Source organism: Mercurialis annua, linkage group LG7 (genome assembly GCF_937616625.2).
Source record: "Mercurialis annua linkage group LG7, ddMerAnnu1.2, whole genome shotgun sequence".
NCBI lineage: Eukaryota > Viridiplantae > Streptophyta > Magnoliopsida > Malpighiales > Euphorbiaceae > Mercurialis > Mercurialis annua.
In genome coordinates, this window is record NC_065576.1 from 7,417,559 (window position 1) to 7,438,542 (window position 20,984).

A 20,984-nucleotide genomic window follows, 5' to 3' on the forward strand; every position below is an offset into this window, starting at 1 on the left:
TACACTATGGATGCTATTGATTTTCAATGATTAGGTCAAAATTTTGAGTTAACTTTTCAGTTCTTTTGGTTAATTACTACTGATTTTGATGCTGCAAAAATCATGTTATAATTAATCATGATTAGTATGAATTAAGCTGTATAAAGGTGTAAACTAGACTCTTTATGTTGAAGTTTGGCATGTAATTTGAGCCGCCCAAAATAGCAAGGTGGCGTTGGCGTATCAATTTGAAACTGAAGAAGTATAAATTAGAAAACCATAAAATAGAGCACATGTTTGCATTATTTGAAGGATTAAAGAGATCAAGTTAAGAAGAAAGGCATTAATTGGACATATGTTGGGATAAGTTTTGTGTGCCGAAAAAGTTTAGTGGAATGGAGTTCACAAAAATTCAGAAATTTAATATTGTTATGTTGGCTCGTCAAGTTTGGAGACTTATTAAAGTGGAAGATATTTTAATTGATGGTGAAAGTTCTTAAAGTCAAGTATTATCCTAAATGCTTAATTACTTAAAAAAATCCACCTTAATTTTTTTTTTCGTTTATACCCTGACCTTGTAAAAAAGTCATTTATACCCAGTTTTAAGTTTTTATGTTTCATCTCTACCCAATACAATAATATAATTGTCAATTTAATGAATTAAAGGATGGAAAACTTGAAAACAATAAAATAAAATGTTATATCATACATCTAATTAGTATATAAATATAAATTAAATGATTATTTTGAACTTTTTTCCAAGTGGAAAGAGACAATTTTAGTATTTTTGGGTAGAGATGAAACCTAAAAACCCAAAATTGGGTACAAATGATTTTTTTACAAGGTCAGGGTATAAACGAAAAAAAAGTTCAAGATGAGGGTTTTTTTAAGTAATTAAGCTTATCCTAAATCCTCTTTTCTATAAGTAAAGTTGAGAGCGAATCCGAGTTATTGATGAAGCATTTTGGAAATCTAATCAGTACTGGCTAGAGGTGTTCGTGTTAAGAAATGGAATGCAAGGAGAACTAGAGTGTGGGGGCATCACTTAGCTGGATAGAGCATACGACGATGCCGAATAATCTTGTTAATGCCACAGTAAATAATTTATTTGAAGTAGACGATAGAGCTTGGGACATGGGCTTAGTAAAGGACGTGTTTAATAAGCTCGTTGCCAACCAAAGGCGGTTTGGAACATAATTTGGAAGTTGTCGATCCCTTTGCACGTGAGGAACTTTTTATGGCGCGTTTTCAAAGATTATCTTCCTACAGCATAAAATCTTTCTCGGAAAAAAGTTTTGTTTTTGATCAATGCTCAATTTGAGCTTTCGGGTGTGATTATGCAGCTTACTTACTTACTTCTTGTTCGGTTGTTGAGTCTTGTTGGAGAGTAGTGCAGGTTCTCGCCATGTTTGAAGGAATGACAGTGGGAGATTAAATTTCACAATCGCTATCAGATCTGAATATGGAAGATTTCCTTTTAGTGTCGTTTATTTATTAGAACCTTTGGTTAAACAAGAATAATGTTGTGTGGAAGAAGAAATCGGGTACGGTTAAATTGATTTTGGCAACAGTTGTACATCTCAAATGTCCGCTCGGAAAATAGCTCATTTATCAACTATTGAATTAAGATCAATGGACATGTCGAATAAAGATGGTAGAGTGAAGTAGGCTCCGCCAGAGCAAGGCTAGTTAAAAGCCAAAATTGATGTATCTATTTTTTTCAAATAATATGGGCATTGGAGCATGTATCATGGTTAGAGATTGGTAAAGAAGATTGTTGCAAGCTATACAACTCCGATCTTATGGGAGTGCTAATCTAAGAATGGCCGAGACGATGAGGATTTAAAGAAGGCTTGAGTTGGTTGAAAGGGGTTTCAGATTTAACTATAGAGTCGGATGTGATGGAGTTGATTTTGAAAATTAGAATTCAAATCTCATTGAAGCTGAAATTTTAGTTGGTGATTGCGCGTATCTTGCAAAGCAGTTTAGCAATGCTATTCTTGTTTTCGTGAGACGATATGCGAATCAGGCAGCACATGTTCTTGCACAGAATGTCAGTTTAATTTTAGGTCATCAGGAGTGGTTCTATCACTTCCCTAAACTCCTCACAAATATAATTATTTTGGTTTGATTCTTAAAAAAAAAACCTGTTTATCTCATGCAATATAATTTATTTATTTATTTTATTATAATTATATCAATATATTTATCATAACAAGGGGCATGCAGTGACCAAGTGTTTTGCAGAATTTCCAACAGAAGATAAGATGAAGTTTATCTTCTGTATCATGGAATACGATTCACTTTCAAGATGCCTTGGTGGTGAAATAGTAGACACGCGAGACTCAAAATCTCATGCTAAAGAGCGTGGAGGTTCGAGTCCTCTTCAAGGCATAATATTGAAAATGCTCATTGAATTAGAATAAGTTCGGCAGCGGGTCACGAAATTTTGGTGATTTTCTACATCTAATGAATGGGGAGTCCGCTTTGAAAGCGTCCGCCCTGCAACCACCCCCGAGTATATGCTTTAACAGGAATTACACAAGGGCAGTTGATACAATCAAAACCTCTGGTAAAATGCCTGCCTGTAACCCAACAGATAAAGTACATTACATAGTCCGTTTTAGAGATTGGCGACTAGCCTATTCAGTAACTTTGGCACTGAATTCGCAAATGCTCATAATTCAATAATTTACCATGTTCTTCTTATAAACCAGTGAGCATTTGCGATACACAGTTTTTTATTTTGTTTATCATTATATATTCCAACATGGCAAACGCTTTATCAATTTTTTACCCGAATGACGAGGCATAACCCTTGTTATACTATAATCATTAATAGAAAAGTTCAATTTTTTTAAGACCGAATAATTCGGAATCCATAGCAAACTTTATCATTTAAAAAATGGATAGTATTCTCTAATTCATTTTAGTTTTTTTTCTTAAAATATTCTTTTTTAATTTATTATCACGTCAGGTGATATCAATGTAGAAATTAAAAAATGAATTAAATAGCATGAGTTAAAATAGATAATCCTAACTAAAGATAGTGTAGGTAATGTGGCTTCATTATTATATACTACTAGTGTAAAACCCTCGCTTCGCTTCGGAATTAATTAAATTAAAGATAAAATATGAATTTGAATTCAGTAATTTAAATTACATAAATATTAACGGTTTAGGAAAAAATTGTTGTTTTAATATTCAAATTATATGTATGATTATATTAATTTTAATATTTTATCTGACATGATAGCATAATTTTTTCTGAATAAAATATGGATAATATATTATACTGTTAATTAAGCACTATATAATGGTATATCAGATAATTATAAGTTATATTAAATGCGGTATTTAGTTTTTCAAAATTAATATATTATTTAGTTCAAGATATATTTCTTTTCTCATTAATATGAACAATTATTCAATATGAAATTTACACTTAATTATATAACATCAGTTTCAAATTCAATAACTAAAACATAATTTTTAAATATGAAAGCAAAATTTTCAACTAAATCAAAATTTGCAAAAAATACAATTTTATATCAAAAACAACCAAACCTGTATTTAAATAAATTTAATTTTTACTATAAACAGTGACAAAAAACAAAAACAAAAAAAAAAGAGATGAAGAGTATTAAGTGTAAAAAAAAGACATGTCGGCTAAAGGGACATATAATTTATTTTAATATATATTTAATATAAATTTTGTTGTGGTTTATATATGAATAAATAAATTTGGCTATTAAATTTATTGATAAACCTAGTTCCCAAGATTAATGAAAAACATGGTCTCCAAGTTTATTGATACACTTAGAGATGAGTTTCTCATTAAACGTGGGCATAAATTTCATAATCTATTAAAAATGCTGTATTTTTATATAATTATCAAAATTATCTTTTAAAAATTATTTTTTTATATACCGAAACCAATAAATGAAAAATTCACAAATTATTAGATTTAAATATAAATGATTTTTGTATATATATATCGAGACAGATAAATGAAAAAATGATAATTTTTTAAATTCAAATATAAATAATTTTTTTATGTAAGCATAATTTACTATATATATAAAATATTATAAAATATAAATATATAACAAATATACAACAGAATATATAATAGAATAAACATGCTTTTTTAATTTAATAGTAAAACTAATAAAAATATGTATAGTATATTTTAATGAACTTTTTTTTAAAAAAATAGTTAATATTTTACTTTAAAAAATGATTTTAATTTTTTGGCTGAAATTTATAATTTACTATTGTTATCATTAAAATTAATATTAAATTTACATTTTTTGTGAAAATGTGATTAGTTTTAAATTTGGACTAATGTAGGAAGTAATTAGGATTTAAGGAATTGTATTTTTATTATATTTCACTTCACATATATAGATAAAATCATTATTTTAAAAATAGATTATAAAAAGAAGAGTGGGGTCAGTGGACCCCATCTGTGTGCATAAATATGCAATTCAGATGGTTTTGTTATAATTAAATTAGCAAAATTGGCTTTTGATATTTAGCAATAGTTGGTGTTTTGGTAATAAAGTAAGAAAGTGTTGGGCATTTAATAGAGAACTATAAGGAAGATACCAAAATGGACACTGGAATTATTCTGTCTATAGTGGTTAGTTTGCCATTATTTCAAAAGTCTTGGTTTTTTAGTAAAATGAACCCTTAATAAACAGTATTTTGGGTTCATCTTTATACTAGTTATATAGATGTCTGTCTCTAAAGTTATTTTCAATTTTAATTTTACTCTATTAATTATTTAAATATTTTATTTATATTTTATTTATAAACAATTTTATTAAATTATTTTATTTTAAAATTTATTGACATTTATGATTTTTATTTTTATTATTATATTCTTTTAATAAATTACAAAAATAATAATTAATACTCTTTTATTATATTAAAGTGATGAATATTACTTTCTCCGTCTCACTTTAAAAGTCTCATATTCCATTTTGTGACATCTCATTTTAAAAATTCTATTTTTATTTTTAAAAAATTATATGAACTTTTTTTTATTTAAATCATATTCAAGCATTAATATAGAAAATTTCACTATCATTAATAAGGTATAATGAAAAGTATATAAAAAAATGAAGATTATAATTTTTTTTAATCTGTACATGACAATCAATAAGTTATAGTTCAAATGATATAAGTGCTGGACAATAATTTATTAAGGTTGTGATTTAAAGTTTCTCACAAACATTCTTAGTCTTTTTCTCCTTTTCAATTATTAAAAAATATTTGCGTGTAAAAATAAATACTACTCCCTCCGTCCCAATAGAGTTGTTCACTTTGAGAAATTTTTTTGTTTCAAAACTCTTGTCCACTTTCAAAAAGTAACTAATTTTTACACTCAACTTTTCTATATTATCCTTATTTAAAACCCACTAATGAGTAAATTAAAAGTAAATTGCAAATGGACCCTATATTAAATAGGGGTATGACAAGAAAAGTAAGGAAAATTTTACAAAATCCATAAACAATAATTGCTTTTTTTAAACTGTTTGATAAAGGCAAAGTGGATAATTCTATTGGGACGGAGGGAGTAGTACTTTTAAAATGTGTTAAATTTTTTTAAAAAAAGTTAAATGGTGTGAATAACTTTTCCTTTAGAGTTTATCATAAAATGACAAAATAAATGTCCAAACTCCCGCCATAGGAGTTCTAATGATATCTCGTGTCAGCAGGCAACTCCTCCAGCACGCTTACCACATTAAAAATTACATTTATTACAATCTTTCATATTACCCAAAATAACCTTAACATCCTCAAATATCTACATCTTTTACCTTCGTTTTTTAGTTTCGTCTTGTCCCTCCATTTTCATACTTTTCAAGCGTTGGTTACGGCAAAAATCTCGAGCCAAAAAACCAACGGCGAAGATTAAGTTCTATAATCATTTTGTAATAATATTCGCCTAACTACGATTCGGATATTATTTTAAGGTCAAATCCATCTTAACACCCTTGTATTTTTACTGTTTTGTTTATTTGATCATTTTCTAAATTTTTATTTGATCGAATCTCTACGTTTAATATTAAATCATATTTCATGAATAAAGAGCGCACACTACATTCGCTATAGAATGTGCATGAGACCAAACTTGAACATGGATCAGATAAACAAAAAATTAAAAATATATAAATTAAATAAATAAAAATTTAAAAATACATAGATCAAATAAATAAAAATTTATTAAACATATTGAATAAAAAAACAACTAAACAGATACCCGTCAAAAAAGGACCTATTAAATTAAATTCATGAAGTACATGGATCTAATGTGTACAAAATTTTGAAAAAAAGACCAGATAAATAAAACGGTAAAATATAGGGACCTCAAGACGGATTTAGCCTTATTATAATCCTTAGTTAATGAATTAAATTTAGAAGAATGTAAACAGAGAGGCATGTATAAATATAGAGAATGATTGGGAAGGTTGAGTTAGCTTGTTTCATCCAGAAATAACCAATTTCTAAAGATAAACCATTAATTTTATTCCATTCTTTTTAATTTGTTTCCCATTTCTTGGTTATACTCTTTCTTTAATTTCTTTGCTTTTCTTGTTTGTTTATTAAACTATGTAGGATTTTTGATTCTCTTTGGTTTCTTCTTCTGGGTATTTTCAAATTTTTCATTATCCTTTATTGGAACTAAAAGAAACCATCTTTTTTCTTTTTATTTCAAGAAAACTAAATACCCAGAAACCCTTTTGTTCTTCCTTTCTTGTTCTTGATCAGAAATGGCTGTTGAAGGTAATTCATTCATCTGGTTTTTTGATTCTTGGGATTGTTTGGTTTCCTAGAAAATGAAAGATATGTTTTTCTGTTTCGTTTTCTTTTATTTTCCTCTATTATGAGCTAGTAGCACGGATACGGACACGGAAAAACAGAACATTTGAACATCGACACGGTGAAACAGCGTTATAACAAGTGGATTTTTGTGTCTAAAACGTCAAGTGTCTGATATACGTTGATTAAATGAAGTGTTCGTGCTAATTATGAGTTAAAAGAATGATATAATTTTAAATTTTCTCGGCAACCAAACAAGAGCTAACGGTATTTGAAATGAATAAAGGAATAATCTTTTTGTGTTTTGCATGATTTTAAAGTGACAGAAGGAGAAACCCAAGAAAGCCCAGAAATGGAAATACAAAAAGAATCCAAAATGAATAGTATTGAAGATCCATCACCAAGATGTGTATTAGAAATTCCAATTTTAGGTTCAGATTGTGATGATCATAGCAGCTGGAGCAGTATGAGCACAAATAGCAGCAGCAGCAGTTCAGGTTCTTCTGAGAAAATAACGTCATCACCAGATCAAAAATCAGAGCATCATAACAGGGACCTGAGTGGTAATTTTTCACCATGGAAAAACATGTTTGATACTATTAAGAAGAAATCAATGAGGAGATTTTCTGTGATTCCTTTGCTTTCAACTTATGATATTATTACTAAGAAGAATTTAAAAAGGAAAATTCAGAGAATTCAGAGTTCTTCGGATGTTGTTATTGATTTTGAAGGCCTTCAAATTAGTAAACCATCTTGGAGAAATTTTGATTTTGCTGAACTTGAAGCTGCTACTGATCATTTCTGTTCTGGTAATTAATTTATTTCTTGCAGCTTATTTTTATTTTAGTTCTTGATTTTTGTCTGTTTGTGTAGTTTTATTACATTTTTAATTCTTGTAATTTAGGATTTCATAAGGTTTTAGATTCCAAATTTAGAAACAAAATATTTTTTTTTTCTCTTTTGGATGTCACTTTCATAGTTTAAATGTCATGTGAAATTAAAGTATTTGAAATTTCAAATGAGAATTAGTTGATGAAGGAGACTTTGTTGACTATTATGTTTAAGAACTTTGAAGGTGGGACCAAACTGCTTGATTAATAAATGTTGATAGGAATGGTTTTTTAGAGTTCATCCTTTGTGGTAATTAGATGAAGAATTATTTAAGCTAATTGTTGTATTGTTAGTCTTAATGGTTTTAGAGCTAGTCGGTGTGATTCGCAGCGAGTGAAGTAATTATGTTGCGATTCTTCAATTATTTAAATTATTTTATAAGTTTGATATGATTCCGACTGATAAAGCATATAATTTCGGTAGAGAACTTGATTGGGGAAGGGGGTCATGCACAAGTGTACAAAGGGTGTTTATTGGATGATCAAATTGTAGCTGTGAAAAAGATAATCAAGACGGAAAAGGAAGAAGAGGATAGAATTGGAGATTTTTTATCCGAGCTAGGAATTATTGCACATATAAACCATCCAAATGCTGCTAAATTGCTCGGTTTCAGCATTGATCGCGGTTTGCATCTTGTCTTAGAATATTTACCTCAAGGCAGCCTTGCTTCCGTGCTCCATGGTTCTGTTTCTCGAACTCCAACTTTTTCGTTAGTCTATCTGGTCGCATCGTCATTTCACTGACTATGAATGATGCACTCAAAATTGCAGGTAGAGCGGAAAGTCTAGAATGGAAGAAAAGGTTTAAGGTAGCTGTAGGAATAGCAGAAGGATTACGGTATCTCCATCATGATTGCCATAGGCGCATCATTCATAGAGACATCAAAGCCTCCAACATATTGCTCACTGAAGATTATGAAGCTCAGGTAATTCCCTAATTTAACTGAATTATTATTGAATAATACTTCCGTGTATATATTTTAGACAACTGACAACAAGCTCTCAATTCGGTTTACCTATTTCAGATATCTGATTTCGGATTGGCAAAGTGGCTTCCAGAAAACTGGCTTCACCACATTGTCTTCCCCATAGAGGGCACATTCGGGTTCGGCATATTGCACTTCAGTAATTTGCTGTTATTACACTTGTTGTCTATGTTGGACAAATATTTGTAGAGTTTCACGTTTCAACATTTTGTCTTCCTTTCTGGAAACTCTTTCGAAACTCCAAAACTTTAATAGCATATTCTTGTGAAAAATGTCATTTTTCCGTCTCCGTGCAGCATAGCATGTTGTTATTCATAATTTTGGACTTATGGACCTGAATTTTTTTATTACAGATATCTGGCTCCGGAATACTTTATGCACGGGATAGTCAATGAGAAGACTGATGTATTTTCTTATGGGGTTTTGTTACTAGAGATAATAACAGGGCGTCACGCAGTCGATTCTAGCAGACAAAGCCTCGCGATGTGGGTAAGTTGTACTAAACCTGCACTCTACATTTTCATTTTTATCATAAAGAGATTCTTAACCTTGAGTCGTTTACTTTACATAGGCGAAACCATTGTTAGAGGAAAACAATGTCAAAGAAGTAGCTGATCCAAGATTAGGAGACGATTATGATCCTGTCGAAATGAAACGGGCAATGTTCACAGCTTTGATGTGCATTCACCATTTACCTAACATGCGTCCGCACATGGATCGGGTACGATGTTGATTGTTCTGTTATGTTTGACTGCAATTAGATTTATTTATCGGGAAACTGAAAAAATGATGCACGGAGACCTCAAGAACTGTGCTTCTCAGTTTCTGAAACGTTTCTGTTTCCGATACTTTCGAGAACTCATACGGAAACTTCCCATTTCCGATACTCTCGAAATCTCATACTTAATGTTCCCATTTCCGATACTCTCAGAAACTCATATGTCCTGTTTCCGATGCTCTCATAAACTCATATGTAACGTTACATGATGCTCTCCAAAACTCATACGTAACATTCCCGTTTTTTATTTTCTAAGGATGTCATACAAAACGTTAGCCATTTCCGTTTCCGTGCAACATAAATCAGAAGTAATAACTAACAAGAATGTCCGAAATTTTCAGGTAGTGCGGGTACTAAAGGGTACGGAAGCGCCGACGATGATGCAGCAAAAGAGTAATGGAGGGAGGGCCGTGATTTTGGATGGTTGTGATTTGCAAGACTATACATGCACAAGCTATCTGAATGACCTAAACCGCCATATGCAACTAGTGCTGGAATAGTATTTAGGAGCTATTGCTGCTTCTTTCTGATGCTGCTTAAGCTTTCCTGTTTTGTATATCAAAGGTTATTTAAGAAAGAAAAAAACAAACACTAAATCCTTTTGTTTGGTATATATATTGGTGAAGAAATCAACATGAAATTTAAATGGGTTCTAATTTTTGCTAATAGTACTTTACAAGTCTAGTGCTTAACATGAAATTTTTCAATAATACTAGTATTTGTTTTTTTACCAATAAGCTGGGAGCAGAATCGAATTGGGATGAACAAATGGTCGGTTCTTAAATGAGACTATTGATTTAACTAAATTAATAAAAAATAAAAATTGAACTGACTAAATTATTTGATTAATTCTATTAAACTGATAAAAATATTTATAATATTTGGTTCATTTGGTTAAATAATTTTTTACCCATAACTAAATTTTAATTTTTATTGACAGAACTTAATCAATCAAATTAATTAAAATAATCAACTTTGACGGAAAAAAAAATTAAAATAATCAACTAAATTTAGCTAAACTAAATTGATTAAATCAGTTAGTTTAAATTAATTGATTGCACCGAGTGTGTTAGTAGAGTATTGTGGTTCATTATAGACTCTAAACACCAACGGGTCTTTTATTTTTTATTTTTTAGGACTACACGAACCAATGTTTTAATTTCTGTTTATGATGCCTACTTTCTGCCGATCTTTTTCTTTATGCTTTATTTCCTATGGACGGACAATTGTTGCAATTCCTTATTAGGACGACTCTAAAAGTGAGATTCCATTCTTGGCCGTAAATAATCTTAGAATCAAACTCCAAATTTTGAAATGGGATTGTAACTCCAACACTAAAAGAATTTTTTAGAAATCAAGAATGAATGGGATAATAGTTTTGGAAAGGATAAAGCATAGCTTAAAACATGTAAGAGACAAAGTAGTCAAATGAGGAGGAAAGTTAGATATGAAACTTGTAATGGCAACATAATTTCATCTTGTTTAAAACACCAATTAGTGTCTCAAAAGTGGGGGAGTTTTTGTCACATTGTCTTTGACTCAAACTCGACATTCAAAAACTTTAGTCGTTGGGCAGTGGACAAAGTTATAGAATTTCAAAGTTAAATGTCCCAAATTGCTGCCATGGCATGAGATTGTTTCCACTTCAAAAGTAGCCTTTGCCTCTTTGCAAAATTATGCCCAATACCTATCAATCTCATGTAGGAAAACTAATCACTCATGAGTCGTGAATTATGCCGAATACCTTTCTGAATTTTAGTATTTCTTTGGCTTAATCACCAAGAAAGCCCCCACCTTTTAACCCCTTTTCAAATGCACCATGACGTTGCAATTTTATCAGTTGCACCCTAATTCACACCTTTGGTTTTCAATTCCACCCTCAAGTATTAAATTGATCTCTTTTTCATTTGAAAAAAGTTAAAATAAGTCATCTATTTTTAACTTTTTATGTGGAAAAGAGTTCAAACGAGTACTTTATAAGGTTTTTATGAATTTTTCCCGAGTGAAAAAAATCCAATTTGATTTTGAGGGTGGAATTGAAACCTAAAGGTGCGAATTAGGGTGCAACTGATAAAATTGCAACGTCAGGGTGCAACTGAAAAGGGGCTAAAAGATGTAGGTTTTTTTGGTGAGTAAGCTTATTTCTTTTTTGAAAGCTCGTATTTTTTATTGTACCAATAATACAAAATTTATTTAAATTTATTTAAAGTTTACATAAATTTCATTTAAATTGAATATTATATTAATATAAAAATATAAATTTTATCTAAAATTGAAATTAAATCTACTTTAATTTTAAATTATTCATTTAATATGAATACAACAATATGAAATCTCTTGACATTTCTTTCCATTTTTCTAAAACTTATAACTACCATCTACAATTTTTATATATTTTTTTATTGTTGTATTTTTACCAATAATGGTAGTCATTCCTTATTTTATTTTAATTAAATATAGGAAATAATTAGATATTATTTATTTTACTTTTTTTTATTGGTTAAAATCAATGAAATACATGTTAATCTTAAATTTATCGTGAATTAAGAATTAAAAATAAATAAAAATAGATTGTTTAGAAGCTATAATGTTTTTTAATAGTTCTTTTATAGTATGTCTTCTTATATGATGATTTTATTTGTCACTTTGTAAAAAATTTATTTATTCCGTTATATATAAACAAATTCATGATTTTTTTTTCGAAATATGGTTGAATTGGATGTCATGAGTATTGTTAATTATCAATTTGCATGTGATGCATAAATTTTGACCGGAAACGACAATTAATTAGCAAAATAATTTGATAATTTCACAAATTCTAAGTTTTTGATATTTCGTGAGAACATAGGGGTTTAAATGATCCTTTGTTCAAATCAAACCCAAACCCAACAATCTTGTTATAATGTAATGACGTGTCCACTTCACCTAAACCAAATCGCCAACATTTTCTTCCACCACCAACACAAACAACAAATCTAAAATGGCAGCAACAGACATTGCATTACAAGCAGTAATTCTGTTACTAACCCTAGCAATGTTCATAGCACTTCAATATTTCCCCAAACAAGCCCTTAACAGACTCCGAACCAAAAACCGAACCGCCCTCCAATCCAATCGCCACTTCCTTCAATCCACTCAGTTCCTCTCCAAAGCTAAATCAACCTCCAGTAAATCCCAATCTCAAACCCTAGCTAAAAACGCACTCCTCGAAGCCGAAACGGCGATCACTTTATCTCCTCGCGATCCGGCGCCGTTGATTCTCAAAGCGTTAGCTCTCGATCTCCTCGGCCACAAGGCGTCGGCGGTGAAATCGCTTGATTTGGCGCTTTCTGCTCCGCGCGTGAATTCGCTCTCCGATAGGGATCGTGGCGATGCGCTTGTGAAGAGAGGTGAGCTGAAGATGGCGGTGAATCGGAGACGGCGAGTTGACTCAGCGATTGAGGATTTAGAAGAAGCGGTTAGACTGAGCGGTGAAAGTGAGAGAGTGTTTTGTTTGTTGGGCCAGTGTTATGAGTCGAAAGGTGTAAAGGAGGAGGCTAGACTTGCTTATGAGAAGGCTTTAAAGGCCCATCCTAAATCAGTTTTGGCTCTTGAAGGTTTGGGCCGGTTGGGCTTGTGAATTGTAATTGGTAGGTTGTAACACTTCTGAATTGTAGGGGAATTTTTTTGAGAAATGTACACAAGGTCTATTACCTATTTTAAAAGAACAGTTTACATTTATACCACTGATTTAGAATTTTTATCCTTTAAGATTATTACTATTTCTAATACTTATCTCACTAGCAACAATAACAGTAAAATGAATTTAAATAAATAAATAATACAATTCTATGAAAGAGAATTAATGGGGCAGTCAAACAGGAGAGAAATTCGAAGGTAGACTTAGTCTACCACGTCATCCGTGGACTAAACCTATTATATTATGACACGTCATTAAAATAATGACACTATCGTAATATTCCTATTCAAAAGTGTAAATAAATGTATAATAAATATAAAAATGTATTCACGGGGGAACACTTCCATTAACGGACAAAAATACCCTCTACATATTTTATCCAAGTTGATATTCCTAATTGTGACACATAAGAATATTTGTGCTTAACAAATAAAAAGATGACATTCCTAATCCATAAAGGAAACATTAAAAATAATTATCGCAGTAGCTACCATTATGTATTAAATTTCTAATTCTAAAAAGAATTATGCAACAACTATCATTATGTGTTAAATTCCTGATCCTAAAAGAAATTATACATATATATCACTATATATAAAAGAATAGGACGAGTTTCATTAATATTAAATAATTATATTATAATATTTGTGTTAAAACTTTGATATTTTTTATATTTATTAGTTACTTACTATGAAAAATAATATAAATTTGCTTCAATCATATTATCATTTTTTTAATAACAATATCAAAAATTAAATCTATTGCTTGATTCTAACTTTTTAATATTTTCAATAAAAGAAATTAAAATTTTATAAAATAATTAAATAAAAAAAATACAAGTCTAATAAAATTTAAATAATAATATATTATTAAAAAGATATACAATTATAATATTAAATAACGAGTCATATAGATATCGTTAACGTGCGTAGCACGTGGCCACAAAAACTAGTAGTTATAAAATACTATTTTAATGGACTTTTTAATTTTAAAAATAAAAATAAAGAGTTTGTTTGGATCTCCATATCTAGATTGCAAATAAACTCTTTATCGTAAAAAATACAACATGTTGAATATCTCCATTACTTCCTTAATATTCGGAAGAAAAAGATCAGGTATTCTTCTATTTCTTTTATCGCCTTCTTACTGCAAAACCAGTGCCACAATCTGTATTAAGTTTTGATTTCTTTTCCCTTCCTTTGATCAACATAAAAAACTCATACCTAGACAAGAGATTGACTAACAAATGGCAGAACACATAAAAAGTAGACGTAACCGGTAGAATTTTAGAATAAGATTTCTTCTGCAAAAAAAAAAAATTGCATGTCAAATTCTGTTTATATTTCAATATTCTGATTATTTTTTTCAAAAAAATTTCTATTTTTATGTTGATACTTATTAAAAATGAGACAAAGGTGAGAGAAATTCTTACGTAGACTCAGTGTATCACGGCATCCATCCGTAGACTAAATCAATAATATCATAACACCTTATTAAAACGAGGGTATTCTTGTAATTTCGTTTGTTACTAGCATACACTTTTGAATAATGATATTATAAGAATACTCTCATTTTAATGAGGTGATATGATATGATTGGTTTACTCTATGGATGACGTAGTAGACTGAGTCTACCTAAGAATTTTTCCAAAGATGAAAGCAAAAAATAAAGAGAAATTTAAATAATTATAATAAATAAATAATTTAAAGAGTCCAATCGTCCATTGATTACAATTAATTTTTTTGCTCTTTATTATTAAAGATGCTATTTATATATTTAAAAATGCTTTTTTTAATTCTCGCCAATTTCTTGATATCATATAATATATCAAAGTTCACCTCCCAAAGTATCTGACTTGTTTTTTCTATTTGTCCCTATTTATCATTAAAATCTCAAATTTTTATACCTTATTCAAAATTTTACATTTCTAACTACTTATCCATGCATCATTTATAATAGCTCAAAAGATTTTATTTTTATTTTTATATTGAATAGAGCCATACGCTAGTAATAAATAAAATTACAATAGTGCCATTATTTTAATGACGTGTCATAATGTGATAGGTTACCTAAGAATCTCTCCAAACAGGAACGGTAGAATACTAATCAGGCTCCCAAATTAAATATTTTTATTAAACTGCGAGTTCGATTTCTCTCACAAACTCTCGCCATTCTAATGATAAGAAAACACAATTTAGCTAGACTTTTAATCCGGAGTAGAGTCAGAATGTATACTTTTATAAAATAAAATTTATAATAAATTCAAAACTGAAAGGAAGTTTAGTTAAAATTGTGGTATAGTTAGATAAACTAGAAATTAAATCCGAACTGAAAATAAAAAATCATAGAGCCATTGATAATAATAATAATTCCTTGATCATCACATGTCAATAATAATGTTATAGCTTTATTAAATCTATCCACCATATAATAATTAAAAAAATTATAAACCACATTATAATAATTTTAAAAAATAGAATAATATTTATGTCACATGTTAATAATAATTATTTATAATTTTATTAAATCTACCCTTGGTGATATTGACTCATACATTGCATCCACATGTAGATCAGAAAAAAGGAATTTAAATGAAAGACTTTCCGCAAGTAAACAATAAATGGCCCTCGCATATTGAGATAAATTGCTTAAAAAATCCAGCATCCTAAAAATACTATAACTAAAACTGAATTTAGTCATTAATCCAAAAAAAGAACTTCCTAATCCTGCCCAAGGTTAATTAAGAGGTACATTAATAAAGGTAAGACTACTAAAACTGTCAGCAAATTGTTTCTGTTAGCTCAATTCCTGAAAGTCAAAACTGCTTGCCTTTTCTTTTTTCTGTCAATATTGGTGGTGGTGCGGCCATAAAAAGAACTCGGCCGTTTGCGGCAACATCGACATTGTCGTTGCTATCGATGAAGCGGACGAATTATCAGCAGTTCCACCCAAGTTGCTGTTGGTGGTTTGTAGGTGGTGGAAGAGGTTGTGATGGTGATGGTACAGCTGAGCTGCTGCGTTGTCGTAAGGAATACCGCATGGGATGGCGGAAACCGGTGGCATTGAAGCGAAGCTGATGTTATTGCTGCTGCTTCCTTGAGGTTGTTGCTGTTCGTGGTTAAGAGTTGGTTTCTGATCGGATTCTAGTGAGAGCTTCAGCCGCTTTGCTGCACCACCGATTGGAAGAGCGCTCTTCATTATTGCTTCCACATCGTATCGGTTCATCTCAAAATTGGTCACAGCATTCATACCCCTGAATTTGATAGCTGCTATATCATATGCCTCAGCAGCTTCCTCTTCCGTCGCTGACACAAACAACGAGAAATAGTTAATTAAATCAGATTTTAATGGAGAACTCTTATATAAGGTCATTTTTGGAGCACCTAATGTAACGGTTAATTATAGCTAGAAGGAATCATATGCTTACCGAAGGTGCCGAGGTAAAGGTCCTTGTTTCCAGCTACACGACCAATTCTCGCTTGCCAACGACCTTGTTGATGATGCCTACAAATATTCAATCACAATATTACCATCGTCAACGGCCCATTCATGCTGCTAAATTGCACTTAAAACAAAGTTTAACATAGCAAATGCACACCTTGTGACACCCCTGTAGATAGAGGCTCCCCTCGAAAACCCACTACTCTTCCTGTCAGTTATATTCGGAAAGTTAGTTGAAGAATAGCAAAATCAGCTAAATTTAGAAACTTCGGTCTAAGGTTTACGCATACCTCCTAAGAGAAGCAATAAATTCCTGCTTAGACGCATATTTCATCTCCTCCAATTCTTTGCTATAATTGGTAACCTGAAAAAAAAAACATTCCTCAGTCAGTAAATTATGTCCAACATTTCTCGGCCAATGTGATTTCCGAATGCAGACACAAAAAAAGCCGACAACTTAAGTAAGAAATCAAGTATATATTACAGGGAAGTTGGTGGTGGCAGTGGCACCCCAATATTTTAGAGCTGCCAAGTCATAAGCTATAGCCGCCTTTTCCTCCTTATCATATCCACCTATAAAATTATACAAACCACTTCAATACAAACTTTTCTAGACAATAAAGTGCATATAGTGCACCCGACAAATTAATAAACATTCAAGTAACCAAAAATTAAAAGGGGCTTATCTTACCTAAATATACTGTAATATCGAGAGACATCCAAACATGGACGATTTGATCCCACGTTTTATGCAAAAAAGGAAAAAAAAAATCAATTTAAGAAACAAAAAGTAGTCAAAAATATCAAGCCTTAATTGATCTTGAATTAAACACAACAAAACAAAGAACCATAAGATTGTCCATACAAAAAGCAAGTCGGGAATTTCATTTCAAGTTTTCAACGTCCACGACACAACTTCAATTAAATCCATTAAAACGAATATAAAGTTACAATTGAGCAACAAATCTTGACAAACAGCATTAAATTAGAAATATGGTTCAAATATAAAGCAATATTACAACTTTAGGAATCTCATGTTTGTCCATAATGCATATTCAAGAATCCCTTTATTTCCACCCCAATATTAGCCTAGGTAATGTGTGTGAAAGGCCCTGCAAGTTTTAGCCATAATGCCAGATTCCACCAGCAACCAATGTTCGCAATAATGGTGGGCACTTTTCTATTATTGAAAAACAAATAAAACTCATCTTTTTTTCCCTCTTCAAAAAATATTGCTATAAATTTGAGTTAAATGTGGGTGCTTTGGTCAAAGCTAGACACCTTGTGCAGGTTGGCTGAAAGTGTAAAAAAGAAAAAAGAAAAAGCAAAAACCATAGCCTGAAATTGAAGTCTGTAACAACTGAAGCATGGTGTGGGTGTGGAGAAAATTGGCAGTGGGTCATGTCAAAACAAAAAAATTGCAGTTGAGAGTGGACCCATTTGCTAGTAAGCATCAAATATGAACAAAATGGCGGCACATCTGATCAAATCAATCAAACGGATAACAAAAAGAAACAGTGAATTAACACATACAAATTTCAAAATTAAAAAAAGTTCCATCATCTCTGCAAAATTATACTATCACTCTATCAATCATCAAAAAGACTCGATGCCTTTGATTGCATGCAAGTTTTTTCTCAGAGACAGTACAAACACCTTTATAACACAAGAATACAAATTATTGAAATTTCCATTTCTTTTTTTGTTTTCAATCAATTTATGTGAAAGAAAAAAAAGTACCTTGACGCCCTTTTCTAGCCTGACCCTCTCTTCTACAACTGTTATCCCATAGATGCGCTTCATATCTTCCTGTCCATCTGTGTCTACAATTTTCAAAAAATGAACCACAGAAAATTAATAAAAATCAGTCATTTCTAATGATTTTACTCATGAATCAAGAAAAATGAATTAAACCCATTAATTCAAATACTCAAATAACAAGAACCCAGAAACAAAAAAACTAAAAGGAGGAAAAAAAGTCATAATCTGTAGTAATTAATTTGATTAAAATTATTCTTTTTAAGTGATTTTCTCATTGATCAAGAAAAATGAAGAGAACCCAGAAAATCAAATACTAAAATAACAAAAACCCAGAAACAAAATTGATATAAGTAATTATTTGAAGTAATTAAATTACCTAGTAACTCCTCTGTAAATTGAAGTTCTCTGGCCAAAAGTATCAGCAATCTTTTTAGTGCAGTCAGATTCAACAACAGGAACAATAGCCTTACTATTTGATGAATTACTCTGATGATTATGATGATTAATACTATTATTATTATTGTTATTATTACTGTTAACTCCAAGAGATAAAGCATTATTAGAGAAGCAACCCAACTGATGATCATCTCGGCTTGACTCAATAGAATGACCCACAAACTCACTACCACTACCAATCTGAGTTCTAGCTATTGAACCCGAATCGTCAACTTCGGAACCCGAGTTGGTCGAGAAGGTGTTTTGAAACCCGGCTATAGCTTTGAGATCTTGTTGCTCATTGAAGTAAGCAGCTGAGCCTTGGTCGTGGTAGATGTGAGTTAAAGACGACGAGTCTTGCGTATCGGTTTGGCTATTATCGGAGTATCTAACGATTGGCGACGACGAATCGCCGAGAAAATCTTCAAGTTTGGGTATGTGATGATGGTGAGTTTCTGGGTCTAGGAAACTTGTGAGTATTGACGAGTCTGCCGTCATTGTTGTTGCTCCTTGATGCTCTTCCTTTGTACTTCCCCACCCTGTAATTATTTCAAGATTACACCTTTATTGACACCCATCAATGGCTATACACATAGAATAAGTTCATAGTTGAGATTTGATTAGTTGGTGCAACTATATAAGAAAATTATTAATAACCCAAATAGTATAAACGCTCGATAGCATTCTGCTAAGATCGTGACGAGTCTGATTCATTTAACAAGCGTTTATGGAAGAAATTGAACCCGCGACCCAGCACTTAGCGCTTATATCATTTAAGAGCTAGCTTATTGGTATTGAAAACTTAACTTTGGTGACTAAAGATAATATCAAATCCAAGTGCTAGTGTTTTATTTTCTTGGAAAACAAACAGAAGTTATAATTATTTATAGATAAAAGAAGGTAAAACAAGTGAGAAAATGATACCGTTAGCATAAAAGTTATCGATGAAATAGTGAGGAACAGCAGTAGAAGAAGAAGAAACAGCAGCAGCTTCGTAAGATAAGAACTGAGATTCAGTGGATGACCTCAACATTTCCATTGGAGAGAGTGAAAAAGAAAGCCAGTTTGTAGAAGTTGTAGCCGGTGCCATTCTTTTTATTAATATTTCAACAAAAAGAAATAAAAAAAATACCTGAACAACAAATAAAACAAAATACCCATCATTAAAATCCAAATCAAAATTAATAACTTCCCTTTTATAGCAAAAAAACAAACTTTTCCCACTAAAAATAAACTCAGTTCAACAAACTCAAAATTTTACCTTAAAAATCCGTTACTTAAGAGCTTCCCATACGATAATCACGAAGTATAAGCAATACCCAGATGGAAAAAATAAGATTTTGATGAGTTTAAACAAGTGGGTCGGGTTTAAATTTCTAAAAAAAATTCAAGAATGCATGCAAACCCGGGATTTGAGTTTTAAAAACAAGAAGATAAACCGAACTGTGAGTCAGAAAAAAAGTTAGAGAGAGAAGGAGATAGAGAGAGAAACAAAGGAGACGCAGGTGGCAGGTTATATAATGAGCTGAGCGGTTTCTTTCTGCCAACCGGCGTAAAACAAGAGGGGTTTTAGAGGAACAGAAAAGTTAAAAAATGGGGTTATTTTATAAATATTATAAGTTTGAGTGGGGTAAATTTGGGATGTTGTGATATTAAAATAGTGAAATGTAAAAATTTAAAAAATTTAAAGTAGCTCTGCGGCGAAGAAAATATGTCTGAAACAGCGTCGCGAAAGATCCGGGAGGAGAGGAAGTTGGGAAAAGTTACGAAAATGGCCTTGCCGTTTTATTAGTTTTTTATAGTGTAAGCAGTGGGTTTTTTGTCTTATTGATCTAAGATTTACACACTTGTCCTTCATGCAGCTTTCCACTTTTCATGCAAATTTGACTCTTAGTGGAGTTTTTGATGGGTCGGATTATTTGTTTTTGAAATGGATTATATCATTTTTTTTTAGTATGAGATTATGATCAAGGATGTGCTAAATTATTTGACCAATTAGCCATAAAATTGAAAATTAACACATTAAGCGTCGGAGCAAACTGTTAGGCCGTAAATTTTTGTTAATCATGTATTTGTTTTCTAGTTAGTTGTTATCGTTTTATAAGTATCTTGACAAAAAAATATCATACATTATTAGGAGTAGACATATATAAAGTTATTCTAAAATTTTATCGACTCATTTAATTTTTTTATAAATATTTCAA

At 30.9% G+C, this 20,984-nt stretch overlaps 3 protein-coding genes across 3 annotated transcripts; 2 read left to right on the forward strand and 1 right to left on the reverse strand.

Annotated features, from left to right (window-relative positions):
• The first annotated feature begins 6,457 nt into the window (after positions 1-6,457).
• On the forward strand, positions 6,458-10,130 carry LOC126655456 (receptor-like cytosolic serine/threonine-protein kinase RBK1). The gene is made up of 8 exons (XM_050349652.2): positions 6,458-6,774; positions 7,131-7,619; positions 8,125-8,382; positions 8,472-8,626; positions 8,726-8,805; positions 9,040-9,175; positions 9,258-9,407; positions 9,806-10,130. Exons 1-8 carry the CDS (start codon positions 6,762-6,764, stop codon positions 9,962-9,964), a joined length of 1,440 nt encoding a protein of 479 aa, XP_050205609.1. The 5' UTR covers positions 6,458-6,761; the 3' UTR covers positions 9,965-10,130.
• Positions 10,131-12,359: 2,229 nt separating this feature from the next.
• Positions 12,360-13,184, forward strand: LOC126655460 (uncharacterized). The gene has a single exon (XM_050349658.2). It carries the CDS (start codon positions 12,445-12,447, stop codon positions 13,081-13,083), a length of 639 nt encoding a protein of 212 aa, XP_050205615.1. The 5' UTR covers positions 12,360-12,444; the 3' UTR covers positions 13,084-13,184.
• A 2,569-nt stretch (positions 13,185-15,753) lies between these two features.
• Positions 15,754-20,369, reverse strand: LOC126655453 (AP2-like ethylene-responsive transcription factor AIL6). Its single transcript, XM_050349650.2, has 10 exons — positions 20,042-20,369; positions 19,705-19,912; positions 18,722-19,319; positions 18,325-18,407; positions 17,276-17,284; positions 17,069-17,157; positions 16,875-16,948; positions 16,742-16,792; positions 16,571-16,647; positions 15,754-16,448 (listed from the first exon to the last, which is right to left on the reverse strand). The coding sequence occupies exons 2-10, from the start codon at positions 19,868-19,870 to the stop codon at positions 15,988-15,990; spliced, it is 1,608 nt and encodes a 535-aa protein (XP_050205607.1). The 5' UTR covers positions 19,871-19,912; positions 20,042-20,369; the 3' UTR covers positions 15,754-15,987.
• Positions 20,370-20,984: the final 615 nt, after the last annotated feature.